This window comes from Aethina tumida, chromosome 1 (assembly GCF_024364675.1).
Source record: "Aethina tumida isolate Nest 87 chromosome 1, icAetTumi1.1, whole genome shotgun sequence".
Lineage (NCBI taxonomy): Eukaryota > Metazoa > Arthropoda > Insecta > Coleoptera > Nitidulidae > Aethina > Aethina tumida.
The window spans coordinates 16855620-16870358 of record NC_065435.1 but is presented as its reverse complement, the minus strand read 5'-3'; the positions used below and the strand labels follow the sequence as shown (position 1 = coordinate 16870358).

The 14739-nt window shown below is 32.7% G+C and overlaps 2 protein-coding genes across 2 annotated transcripts; one reads left to right on the top strand and one right to left on the bottom strand.

The window, feature by feature from the left end:
* Nucleotides 1-1671: 1671 nt before the first annotated feature.
* On the bottom strand, nucleotides 1672-4128 carry LOC109604555 (uncharacterized protein K02A2.6-like). Its single transcript, XM_020021433.1, has 5 exons — nucleotides 3948-4128; nucleotides 3577-3721; nucleotides 3063-3503; nucleotides 2284-2623; nucleotides 1672-2235 (listed from the first exon to the last, which is right to left on the bottom strand). The coding sequence occupies exons 1-5, from the start codon at nucleotides 4126-4128 to the stop codon at nucleotides 1672-1674; spliced, it is 1671 nt and encodes a 556-aa protein (XP_019876992.1).
* An 8132-nt stretch (nucleotides 4129-12260) lies between these two features.
* On the top strand, nucleotides 12261-13653 carry LOC109603539 (calcium and integrin-binding family member 2). Its single transcript, XM_049970647.1, has 5 exons — nucleotides 12261-12486; nucleotides 12542-12576; nucleotides 12798-12918; nucleotides 12969-13116; nucleotides 13314-13653. Exons 1-5 carry the CDS (start codon nucleotides 12436-12438, stop codon nucleotides 13529-13531), a joined length of 573 nt encoding a protein of 190 aa, XP_049826604.1. The 5' UTR covers nucleotides 12261-12435; the 3' UTR covers nucleotides 13532-13653.
* The last annotated feature ends 1086 nt before the right edge of the window (nucleotides 13654-14739 follow it).

Here is a 14739-nt window from a genome sequence, read left to right as displayed (position 1 = left end):
TTGCTTGGAAACTATATATGAATTGATAATTGCAACGTCCAGAAAATAAAACAATATACGGTGCCACCATTTCTTACTACGTCTATCAATATTGTAATTACTCATTAATTGACCAAATTTATCTACAGCATTCATGTTCGCATAATAATCGGTGATTTTTTTAGTGCAATTTATAGACTTTTTTGCCACTTTTGTCCATTTTCAGAACTGATAACACCTGATTAGAGTGGTGATAATTTGATAAAATATACTTCTCTATTGTACGTCCATTTTATAGCATTTACTCCTGTACTGATAGTGAGTGATATAAATTCCCCCCGTTTTTTACCTTTGGTAGATGCAAAGGATGGTAAAAGTTTTCTTGTTTTGTTACCAAAACCATTTATCTGCCGCTCCTTTAAATTTTGCATTAAATTAACGCTAGTAAAATAATTGTCATAAAACAGTTCGTGCTCTTTTCCACTGAGATTACAAGTGAGATAATTTACCACCTTTTGTCCAAGATTTATCGTTATTTTATTTTGAGTACAGTACCCAGTTTTATTCGCCAACATCCAAGCTTTATATTCTCTTTTGATAGTTTTTTTATGGAGATATTGTTTGAAGCTGCTACGTTCTTAAAATTTTATCATAGTTTCATCAATCGTTAAATATTCACCAGGTTGATAATTATTGATGAAATTATTTTGAATTTTGTTCAAAAAAGGTCCGACTTAGTAGAGCTTATCGTAATTAGCACTATTTCTTAGAGGTGTTAGAATATTATGTGTGAGACAATATCCATACAAATCTACTTACAGTCATTAGTTGACTAATATATCCATTTCTCATATACGATGTACTACTCCAATAATCCCTATAACTGGGCAATTTATTAATTTCCATACTAATTTCTACTGCATTTGTTGGAATGTATCTTTTACCCTCTTGTTCCGCATATAAATTTGTTTAAAAAACAATCAAGTTAATTAATTCATCGCATATAAACTGGCAACAAATTTCAAATCGTGATGGATTTTCAAGATCCATGTGTTGTGCTGGGCCAGAATTACCACAAAAAATTCCAAGTGGTGTTGTTTTGTTGTCACTACTCAATTGTATAATATTATTGATTTGGTCTGTTGTATTTTGTGCTAAGTCACATCCCTTATTCTCAATTTCGCCCTCAGAAGAAGACATTATCCTTACTGCTCTTCTCAGTAGAACAGGCTCATCTTCATCCTCTTCAGAAGAATATATTTGTCTTACTTTCGTTCTCCTTTGTAGAATTGGCCTTCACTAAAATCAATATTCGATTCTGAATCAGAAGGTAATGACTGGATATCTGTTGTGATTTTAATGGCCAAGTGTTGATGAAATAAAAATAGATTATAAAACTCAAATAACTCTTCTTTATTCTTACATACTGTAACCGCGTACATCATTAACACATTTCTTAACATAACCTTATCTCTCTGATGTTGGCAACGTTCATGCGTGCCAACGTTTAAAAATAATACATTTGAATTAGAATCATAATCTCCCACGCTATTTTAAAACATATTGCTGTAAATAACATGGTTGCTGTCTTTCACGGTTCAATCTTCTCGTTACTTGGTTTGGAACTTCTTCACGACCTTCTTCATCTCGATTTTCACTATCTGCTTCTTGCACGATTTCGTTCCTTCCATTTTAAGCTGGCTGTTGAACTTCTTCCGGGATGTACAAGGGCAATTGTAAGTCTGGAGCAAATTGTTGATTCTTTTCTTTCTTGTCATTGTCCGGAACAGTTTTATCGGTAAACCTAACTTCCTTCCGTTTAACCAACGTTGTCCATATTTGATCAATATGTCTTTTAATAGAATATCCGTTATCCAACAATACTTGGTAATGTAATTTCCCAAATTTATTGGTAATTTTTCCAAATTTCCATACTACGTGGTTTCCTTCATAGAATTTTACTTGAACGTCTTCTCCCACGCTTAAGTTTCGTACATATAATGTGCTTGGTTCATTTGGTTGGTGTTTGATTGGTTTTATAGCATCTAATTTGATTCTAATTTGTCTACCCAGGTATAATTCAGCAGAGGATTTGCCACCTGCCAATGGAGTGGCACGATACATCAGTAAGATTTCTCGCAATTTTGTGGACATCGAAGTTGGTTCATTTGACATGGCCTTCAGCTTGTTTTTCAAACTTTGTACGTTTCGTTCTGCAAGACTATTCGTAGCTGGATAGCCCGGTGCGATGAGTTTCTGAAATATTCCATGATTTTTACAAAAAGTTCGAAATTTTGTACTTACGAAAATTGTCGTGTTGTCTGAGACGAGGACCTCCGGATAACCGAGTGTTGTAAAAATTTCCTTAAAAAATTCGATTGTTTTACTTGATGAAGGAGCATCTCGAGAATGTTTGATTTCAGTCCATTTCGATTTTGCATCAATAACCACTAAATAGTTGAATCCTTGAAATGGAGCCACATAATCTATGTGAATCCTATTCCAGTTTGATGTAGGAGGATCCCAGTGATGAGTTGGAGCCTTGTTTGGTGACTTTTTGACGTTTGCACTCGCTTCACACGATTTGACTAACTTTTCAACTGATTTATCGATTCCCCTCCCTTCGCCAATAGCGACTGGCAATCTTTGTTATTCCAACATGAGTTCTATGCAACTCCATTAGGACTAATTCTTGAAGACTTTTCCGTATGGCGATACGATATTCTTTAAATATAATACCACAAATATGATTGATTTCCTCATTTATGTACTTATCAGCTGATTTATACTGTTGATCTATTGGTGCTCGAGATAAACAGTCTGCGTTTGAATTGTCTATACCATTCTTGTGTTTAATCTCGTAATCGAATCCCGATAAAAATGATGCGTATCTAAGTAGCCTCGATGATGTCATTGATGGAATCTTTGAATGTTGATGAAATATTCGTGTAAATGGTCTATTGTCCGTGACCAATGTAAACTTTCGCCCATGTAAATATATGAAAAAATGATTTTCTGCAAATATAATGGCTAGTGCTTCACGGTTAAGTTGACTGTAGTTTTGTTCTGATTTTGTTAACGACCTTGACGTAAATGCGATAGGCATTTCCTCGCCGTCAATTAAATGTGACAATACTCCTACAATTCCAGTCGGACTTGCGTCGCATGCTAATAATATGGGTAACTGTGGATCGTATGGAATTAAAATTTGTTCACTCGATATCTCTTGTTTCAATTTTAGAAAACTGGCTTCACACGATGATGACCACTGAAATTTGGCTTTTTTCCTCAAAGGATATGTCATTGTTGATGTATCTGGAATAAATCTTGCGTAATACATAACCATTCCAAGGAATTGACGAATTTCGTCCACGTTTTTAGATCTTGGTATGTCGATAATGGCTCGCACCTTCGATGGTGATTTTGAAATTGTATTGTGTTCGATTACATAACCCAAATAATCTATCTTAGTCTGGAAAAATGCACATTTGTCTTTGTTGACGTGTAGATCGAATTCTTGTAATCTTTTTAAACATGCAATTAAATTCTGTGAACACTCGCATGTCTTTTCCATGTATAATAATATCGTTGAAATACGTATGCGTCTTAGAAAGGCCAGTTAAAATTTGATTTAAAATATGGTTGAATTCAGCTGGTGCAGTTTTTATTCCAAAGCTCAGCCGGTTCATTCGATAAGTTCCTCTATGGGTCGAAATTGTCTGGATGATGCTGCTGTTTTCATCTACAACAAGATGTATACGCTTTATATAGATCAAGTCGGCAAAAATATATTGCGTCTTTTAAACTAGTTGGGATTTCGTCTATTCTTTGAATAGGGTAGTTCACTGCTACCAATCGCTCATTTACGCCAACTTCATAATTAACGCAAAGACGAACGCCTCCATTCGATTTGGGTATGACAACTAAGGGAGAAGCCCAGTCTGTATTATTAATTTTTGTAATTATACCATCCTTTTCCAGGTCATCCAATTCTTTTTCCACCTTCTCTCGGAGAGCATATGGCACATTTCGTTCTTTATGATATACTGGTCCAACATCTTTTCGTAATTGTATTGAAATTGTATACTTCGGCACACGTCCGATGCGCTGCTCGAACACAGTTGAAGAATTATTGATGATTTCATCCATACTATCGACGTTTTAATCTCATCTGAACTTCCATCGATGTCCGTGTTTATATCGATCTCTTCCAATTTGACCTTTAAGTGACGAATCCAAACTCTTCTCAAGAGTAGTTTCATGTTATCAGGCACAATATACATTTCTTCGACTAAATTTTTAGTCCACATCTTACATTGACTCTAACTTTCCCCTCTGGAACAAAAATGTTTTTAGTATACGAACGGAAAGCGATTTTGTTTTGATAATGACTGCATTTAGATGTAATTGTTTGTATTTTGAACGAGGAATTAATGTAAAACCTGCTCCTGAATTGACTTCAAACTGTTGCGGCTTTCCTTCGATGTAGACTGTTGTATAGTATTTCCCAGCGTCATTTTCATTTTGATTGTGAATGTAGATATCGATAATTTTGTTTATGCCTTCATTGCTACTTATTTTATTAATGCCGTACGTTTCATAATTATTTTGCCTTTCTGATGAGTTTCCAGCAACTTTTGATCCTTGATTGATTGATAATCTCTGTTTGATAATTTGGATTTAATGCATATTTTCTGAACGTGTCCTCGTTTCCCACAATCGATACACTTTAGCTTACCATGATCGATTCGACAGTCTTTCGCGATGTGATTGTTTTTTCCACACCTTAAACATACATTGTTACGTTACGTAGTCCATTTTGTCGTAATTAATTCAAGATTTTGAACGAGGCGGTTTATTATTTTTGAAATTGTCTGTCTTTGATTTTTCGAAACTTGATTCGGCACGACCGATTATGTATTTTATTCACAGTTTGTTGATCACTTTTGGAAGACTTGTTTGATAATTCTTTACTATCTACTTTTAAGGCTTCTAGTGCACTGGCTTTGTTAGCAATTGTGTCGAATTTCATATCTTCCGATTGCAATAATTATTCTCGAATTGATGTATCCCGAATACCTCGAATGAACTGCATTCTTAAGAAAATGTACGTTATGTTGACAGCACATTCACATGGGGAGATAAATTCGCAATCAGCAGTGTCTCTTCTTAATATTGAAATATAATCTGGAATTGATTGTACTTCCGTTTGTCGAATTTCCAAAAATCTGTGCTTAGCGACTAATATGTTCTTTTTTGGACACGTTTTCCATACTTCAATGAGTTGGTTGTAAGTAAAATCAGTTGACATTTTTGGGGCCACTAACGCTGCCAATGTGTTGAAATTTGATGATCCAATGGAGGTTAACAACATTTTTGCTGCAAATAATTTATCATTGAAAACATTCTTCATTTTCAGATAATTTTGAATCGTTGTTTGTAGTGTTTGAATTTTTCTTTTTCTTGATTGTAGTTTTCGGAGGGTGCAATAACAGCTGAGGAGGTGCAATTGTTTGCTTTAGTTGCTCGATGATGGCCTGCTGGCCTGTGGTCATTGTTGCCAACACGTGTTCTTCAAGTAGTTGAATTCGATGAAATATATTCTTCAACTCGTCGCCAATTTGTTGTGATTTTGATGGCCAAGTGTTGATGAAATAAAAATAGATTATAAAACTCAAATAACTCTTCTTTATTCTTACATATTGTAATAGCGTACATCATTAACACATGCCAACGTTTGAAAATAATACATTTGAATTAGAATCAACAATATCCTCTTCATCAGATTCAAATCCAATTACTCGCTTCCATGGTGATTTTTTCCTATTATTCATATTAGGGCTAAGGGGATAGAAATTTATATAATTAGCAAAAACCTAATCAGTTGATAAAATATTAAAACTAAATGATCAAAAATTTTATAGTAATGAGAAAGTCAATCTAATTAGTGAAATAAACTTTCTCAAAAATATAAACTTGCATGGTGGGATAAATTTATCCCACCATGTCAGTGTTTGATGTAATAGAAAATTTGACGTTTTTCTGTATATAAACTCGTACATTTTCTTTAGTTATATCTACACTTACACTTTTATGAAATAAAACTCTATTTATCGTCGCTTCAATTACTAAACAGTACAAAAACTAGAATTACAGCACGGTCAGACCACTCTATGCAGATTTTAAGCAAATTTTGACATAAACAAACATTTGTTTTTATTGTGCGCGAGTTTTTCATTTATTTATGTCATGGCAATCTAACAAAAAGGTGGGACAATTTTGCAACCACCTAATCCCTAAGGGTTAATATATCTTATGTAAGTTATCAATACTGCTTCACTGTCTCTCAAAGGTTGATTCATCTATTTGCACTGAGAAGTTTCTCGTTTTCACCTTTTCAACAAGTTGTCATTTCGTCTACTCTTCTGTTAACAGTATTGTTACTGAGTGACATAGCTTTTACATCTTTGTCATCTTTTTCAAGAACCGTTTTAAGAAATACTAATATTGACGGTTTTATTAAATTCTCTCCTATAGTATGATTTTTTCCAGTTTTGGCGATGAATAAAAAAATTTGATTGCTGGCATAAAAGATAAAGGTTCTCATTAGCATTTAGATCCGTAGATTTTGGGGGCCATGGTATTCGATTTACTTCAGAATGTTGAAGTAACCATTCCCTCACAACGTATAAGTTTTTATTATTATTTATTTTTATTTATTTAATGATTGGTTTAAGTACATACATAGGTATTTTATGCATAATTGTCCTGCCAACTAATTCGACCTTCCGCAGAAAAAACATCTGTCAATTCTCTTCGAATATCTTGGGCTGTTTGAGTTGATCTTCGTGGAATATTCGAAAGATGTATAAATAAGCTTCTGTTTTCTTCAACTATTTACCGCCAATTTCCTGGAATCAAAGCTCCTTCTGTCTCTTGATCAAATGTACCTGGTGGTGTGTAATAATTTGATGACGTCTCGTTTCTTCGCAAGAAATTATGTTGGTGCGCTGCTGTTAAAACAATTAATTGCGCTTTTTCTGGAACAAGAAGCAATGGTTTTCGTAAAATTCGAAAAACATAATTCCGAATACATTTTCCACTACTCTTCGAGCTCGACATATTCAATAATCTTTGGAAACATTCTTTGGGAAAATATCCAAAAAAAGGTTTCATTAGATATTCACTTAGAACAAATGCATCGTCACCAATAAAAAATATGAGATACATTTTTCTCTCAATTCTAAAGGAGCCGATTGTGGAAAATGAGTATCTTTAAAGATACCTCCATCCGAAATTCGTCCTTACCAATCTATATCAGCAAATATTAAATTATAAATTGGCATCCTCTAGAGCAAAAAGTACTATGCTAAAGGTAGATTTATAATTCATAAATTCACTGCCACTGAGTATAGGTTTTTGGATTACCACATGCTTCCTATCTAAAGCTCCCAAACAGTGTGGCAAATTCCATTTCTTTTCATATTCTTCTGCAACTGCAAATCATTCCAATTCTGTTTCAGGCATCCATGAACAATAAAAAGATGCAGTAAAAACTTTGTTTCAGATTGATGATACAGTTTTAATATTTGTTTTTTTTTTATTATTATTAACCGCATCAACCACTTAAGGGTTATTAGTGAATATGTATATGTATATATAGTTTTACATTATATCTTATTATACATTAGACAATATCTTTTAGGTATTGTATTAGGTTAGTGACTGATAATTTGTCCCCTAAGATTTCCTGGATAGTGTTGGGTATGTTGTTTTCTGTTCTTTCTTCTCGGTATTGTTCACATTCGGTCAGTATGCGATTTCGTTACCGACGATACCTTTGTGAAGGGCCCCAGATAAAACGAACTATTTTATTTTTTTGTTGAATTTCATACAAACAGTTTTTAATTTCTTGTAGAAGTGGATCTTTGCTATACAATTGTTTTATTCCCATAATGCTTTGCTCATTGTTTCATTGTTATTTATGCATTGTTTTGCCTTTAATATGGCGTATAACTCTGCGGTGTATATAGAGGCGTCAGGTGAGAGCTTAAAAAGATGTTGAGAATCTCTACAAATAACTGCGGCGCCTACGCCTTCTGGAGTCTTTGATGCGTCAGTGTATATATGGGTGTAATTACTGTATTTGACTGTGATAGACTTAAACTCGTTTATACTTCTTTGATGATTGTTTTCATTTTTGTCCCATTTTGTAAAACTTGTACCGCATGAAGGGAGCCCGATTATGCAAGGTGGCTGCATATTTATTGGTTGTTTAAAATTTTGTGGTAGTTCTTTCAAGTCTGGCTCATCTTTATACTTAGATATTCTCTTACCAAAGGTGGGGCTAAGACTTGGTTTATTGGCAAAAATTTTGTGGAATCTTGTGGTAGTTGTTGTAGAATTTGGGTGGTCTTTCGTTGATGTAACTGTAGCAACATATTTAAGGGATTGTATTTGTCTTCTTAATTTGAGAGGTGGTTCGTTGGCTTCACTAAGAATACTCTCGATAGGACTTGTACTAAAAGCTCCTGTCACTATCCTCAAAGACTCATTCTGTATATTTTGTATTGTCTGAAGGATGCAATTCTTGGCTGATGCATATGCAATTGCTGCATAATCAATCCTTGATCTTATGAGACTCTGATATATGTGTAGTAGGCTTTGTTTATCAGTACTCAGTTATTTTTGCTTAAGCATCTCAAGACATTAATTCCTTGTTGAGTCACTTTTCTTAACGATTAACAATGTTTTTCCCATCTATTTTGTTATCAAAAACAACTCCAAGGAATTTGATGTTATCAACTAATTCTATGTTAGATTCAATAAGTGTTAGATTTAATTGGTGTTGGGTATTTTTCCAACTCAAAAGGATGGCCTTTGTTTTTTCTGAAAAAAATTTAAGTCCAGTTTGTCTTGACCAGTGTTCGAGATGGCGGATGGATGTTTGACTACTTATGGAATGGATGTTGACACCTCTTGCGTATATAACCAGGTCATCTACGAATAGTCTGGCTTTAGTTGGAAATTCTATTTCTTTGATTATATCATTTATCAATATTAAGAATAAGGTTACACTTATGACACTTGTTGATTTCTTTTCTTTGAAATATGTCCGTTGGCTTTGACACAAAAGGTTCTTTGGTTGAGAAAATTTTTAATGAAAACGAGTAGATTTCCATTGTAGTTCCATTTTTGTAGTTTTTTAACGATTAGATGTTTCAACACTGTGTCATAGGCACTTTTTATGTCAAAGAACACTGCAACACACATTTGACTGTTTGCGAAGGATTCGTTGACAAAGCTTTCCAACTCTAATATGTTGTCTATGGTGGACCTTCCTTGACAAAAACCACGTTGTGCATTCGTTAGTTGTTTTTTTAATTTCTAAGAACCACACTAGTCTTTTTTATTAATTATTTTCTCTAACAATTTGCACATTGTTGATGTTAATGCAATTGGTCTATAGGATTGACTATATGTGTCAAGCAAATAAACCAATGCTGACAAGGGTAAGTTTTGAAGACAGATGAAAGGTATATTATCATGTCCTGGGCTGATATTTTTTGAGTTTCTTAGAGCGTCTTGAAGTTCTGATAGCGAGATTTTATGGGGTCGCTGCTGTTAGTAATCATGATTTCCATTTCCTCTTCGACAGAAAGTTAAGAAAGTCTACGATATAGTTGTCATCATCAGAGTTTTCCTTGTAAATACTTGCTATTTCTTTACTATGTTTTGGTTATTTCTGATTAAATGCGATATTGTCTTATTATTAAAACCTTTTATTTTCCTGATATTTTTCCATATTAGTGAGGTTGGAGTTGTACTGTTAGTGGTACCGACAAATTTGTTCCAGGATTCTTTTTTATATTTTTAAGTATATATCTTGCTTGAGCCCTAAGTTTTTTAAACTATCCAATTTGACTCCGTATTATGTCTTTTAACTCTTGATAGAGCAGTGTTTTTGGATTTTATTGCTTTGGCACATTCAGTGTTCCACCATGGTACTGTTTTTTTATTGATAAGTTTTGAGAAACCTAGTACTTTTTCTGCTGTTGATGTGATAAGATTGGTAAAATTATCAATTGTTTCGTCTACATTCGGGAGTAAATTGGTCGGTAGATTTTCTTCGATGACCGATGTAAACTGTGACCAGTTTGCGATTGTGATTCCATTTTAGGGAACGCGTTGTTGGTTATGATTGTCCTATAAATTTTATTAAGATTGGGTGGTGGTAGCTACCATAAAGGTGAGGCAGAACATTCCATTCAAGCTGATCTATAATATTTGCTTCACAGATGGTAAGATCAAGAGTGTCGGAATTTCCGGTAAAAGCATTGTATCGAGTAGGTTCTCCATTGTTTAATAGAGTAAGGTTTTCTTGGTTGATTACAGATTCTATTAACGTTCCTCTGGTATTTGTGTTTTCTGATCCCCATATAGTGTTGTGCCCATTTAGATCTCCTAAAATAAGTCGGGGTTTGGGCATTTGTATGAATAAATTCCGTAGTTGACGTTTAGTTAGTTCATAATTGGGTGGAATGTACAAATTTTTAGAATATTGATGTTGCGAAGAAATTTAATATTAATTCCAGGTTTGTTTGTAGGGGATTTCGGACGATTTAATATTTTTGGATATGTAGATTGCTACACCACCACTTACTCTTTTGATTCCTGAAAATGAGTTTCTTGGAGGCATATTATATTTGGTTGGTGTGCTAATATTTGGAGTGATTCTAGATGACTAAACACTCCATTTATATTCCATTGCAATATTTCTTCTATCATCTTAATTAAAGCTTTTTATTTTTCTGTCGGTTAGATGTGGGTATATTTAGTTTAACATGTCCAGTAGGTCTCTGGTGCTATTTGTATATTGTTTAGAACCTTTAACATTTTCAAGAAAATCTAGAATTTACTTGTAATTTAAAATGTATTTTCCTTTATCTATAAAGGTTTTCGCAGGTTCAAGCATTTTCTCCAGTTGGTTTTATTTCTCTGGTTTTTTATTTATTGTTTAGGGTTTAATAAATGGGATTTGAGGATCTCCATCGTTGTGAGGTGATTCTTGAATAGGGGGGAGGGATAAGTATTGAGTCAATTGATCTTTTTGATTTTGGTGCATCTGTGGACATGTCTGTATTGGGTGAATAAGTGGCAGTTATTGGGGCTTCTTCAGCTTCGCTATCTTTGGAGTTATTTGGGGAGGTTATTGATTTAATGTTTGATGTTTGTTTTCTGTTTCTGGTTCTATAGTTTCCATTTGTGTGTTTGTATTCGGAATTGTTTGAGACACATTTTTGGTGCATTGACTTGCGGTGTGTCCAGATACTTACGACTGTATCAGTTGACAGTAATATTCTGTATGGTGTGTTCTCAAAAGAAATTAGAATTGATTCTGGGAGATTGTTAGATCCTTCTTAGCTAGAGCTCCCCAGCTCCGCGAGTTCGTAGAATTTCTTGTTCTGTTGTGTCTAACTATATCACGATATGTAGGTTACAAAATTTATTTCACTGGTATTTTAAAGAATATTTAAAAATATCTATAGACCAAAACAAAACAGTATATTTTACTATTAGTCTGGGCCGAACTCCTTAATATTTGTTGTTTAGGACTCTTCTTGTTACACAGATTTGTGATTAAAGAATAAAGCAAGGCTTCGTTAATTGTAAGTGGACTCAATGTAAAAGCATGATAAACAAGTTTTAAAATAAGTACAATAAATTTAAATATTTTTTATAAACATCACAAGCCTTCTTGTTATTTTTCTAAATCCAGGTAATAATTGTATTGTCCAAATTGGGTTTACTTACTACAAACAACGGGAATTGGTAATCAGCACACGACAATGGTATCCACATCATTCGCATCACCTAAGATAATTAATTTATGTACCGCTCTTTGCACTGATAAAGGAATGTTAATTGACACTTATTGATTGTTTCTATTGATTGATATTGTTTCTAGTTGCTACATTAGTAAAAATGTGTCTATTATATTTAGCCATTTTGTACCCAACTACATCAGTTGCTTTCTTTGAACCTTCTCGGAAGCAATATGACACCATCTTCATGTTTAACTTTCTCTACATTTACATCATCCTCCGACTTATGTGATGTGCAGCTTTTTCTAACATTTCTTTTAGACGAGTTGAACCTAATCCGTATAGGTAAAAACAGTTCAAATACATATTCCGAAAAAACTTATATAAATATTGAAAAAATAATTATTCTTAACTACATTGTAATTTAGAATTATTTAATTATAAACGAATCTTCGATGTATATAATCGTGAAATGGTTTTGCACACGCGACATAATTACCCAGCTGTTATCTATTGTGATCGTTACAATTTGGATACATTACCTTGACCACTCCTTGTTGTTGGCATAGAAACGGCATTTCCAGCACTAAGGGTTGATTGAATTAAGCCAGTGTTAGTCAATCTGCGTATCATGGGGAATAAGTTGGTTACTTTCACGGACCAGCAACTCGAAAATTATCAGGTAATGTTATTTAAATTTCATTTTTGAATTTGTGTCTTATTTTAATTTTTAGTAGGACTGTACGTTTTTTACCAGAAAGGAAATTTTGAGGTAAAAATTATAATAATAATAAAGTACATAATCAATAATTTCTGCAAAGGCCATTAATTTATGATCCTTTCTGTCTGAAAATTAATTACTTAATTAAAAAATCCAAATAAATAACATCAGAAAATATAAAAACTTCTACTTTAAATATCATTTAACAATAAAATATGTTATTATGCTTTTGATCCTTTTGATACTCAACTTTATGTGGAGCTTTCTTGTAGGGTATACAAGAGATTTCGAGAAGTTAGGCCAGATTTAGTACCAAAACGTATGAAACACAATGAACTCACTAGTATCAAAATTCCGTTGGAAGATAGTACCGAAAAATTATCTGAACTTAGAGTAAGATAAAAACGGAATTGATATACTTTTTTCCTAATGTTACGTTTTAGGAAAATCCATTCAGAAAGCGAATATGTGAAGTATTTTCTAGAGACGGAAAAGGAAATTTATCATTTGAAGATTTTTTAGATTTATTGTCTGTCTTCAGTGAACAAGCTCCGAGGGATATTAAAGTATTTTATGCCTTTAAAGTATATGGTATGATTTTGTTTATCAGTAATGATTTATTTTATTAATTGAAACAGTGACGAGTGTGTTGTTTGACACAACCACTCTCTAAACAAAATAAAAAGTTTTGTTTCTTCACCACTGTGGTTTAGCAATAATACCTTTGTTTAGACCAGCCTTACAATTGGACATTATAAAATCTAATAAATAGACTTGTTCGTTTATAGATTTCGACAACGATAAACATATTGGACCAAGTGACATTGATCAAGCTCTGACACTATTAACCAGACAAGAATTAACACCAGAAGAAAAGCAACAAATCGTGGAAAAAGTTATTGAAGAAGCCGACGTGGATGGAGATGGCAAGTTATCCTATATGGAATTCGACCATGTCATTACGAGAGCGCCTGATTTTTTATCAACCTTCCACATACGTATATGAATTATATGTTAAATGTAGACATAAATTGGCCAATTTCCTTCACATTACCTCATTCATTATCTGTTTATGTAGCCTATGAACTTCCATGTGATGGTAGATTTATAATAAAAAAATTAAATTTATTTGTGGTAATTTTCTTTCTTTCCTTTCCATTCTGAGATAATAATTGCAGATATTGTCTTCCACTAAATAAGTTATTTCAGAGTAAGTAACAAATATTAAATTTTCAAATAGATTGTTTTCATTTCCATTTTTAGTTACTAAAACAAAAAATCTGATAAATCTTTCACAAGTTCGAATCGAATTGACTTAACTGAAAAATTGGGCTGGTCTAAATTTACTCCACAATTTTTTTTAAGAACATTGATCTGATTTGAATATATTATACATAAAAATGTCTTCTTCTAAATTCTACTTTATATCTAAATTCTGCATTTTAAAATAGATTTTGATAAATTTCATTTATTTTATTTGTATTTTATCAAACTTCCATTCAATTTACAATTTTATTTAAATCGCCCACTTCTACAATTGAGATAATTTCCTGAGACCCACACAACCACTTCAATGGAATGGTTTCTGATTTTCTTTCATTTATTTTGATGTTCATCTTATTACCAATATGTTGTAACATTGAACTAATTGTCTCATTAGGTGCTTCTCCAACTCTATTTATTATAATTTTTGCATCTAGTTTATCCAGTTCTTTCAGATTTCTGTTTAATTCATAGTTGAATCCAAATTTGTTTTGAAATATTCCTGATTATATCGGATATTTGAAATTATATTTATTATTTAAACTAACATTAAAAAATTTTTAAAATATGCCTGGTAAAATACTTCTACTTCTAAATTCTACTTTATAACTAACTAACTATAATAGATTTTGATAAATTTCATTCATTTTATTTGTATTTTATCAAAGTTCCATTCAATTTACAATTTTATTAAAATCGTCCTCTTCGACAATTTAGATAATTTCCTGAGAACCACACAACCACTTCGATGAAATGGTCTCTGATTTTCCTTAATTTATTTTGATGTTCATCTTATTACCAATATGCTGTAACATTGAACTAATTTTCTCATTAGGTGCTTCTCAAACTCCATTTATTACAATTTTTGTGTCTAGTTTATCCTGTTCTTTCAGACCTCTGTTTAATTCATAATTGAATCCAAATTTCTTTTGAAATATTCCTGATTATGTC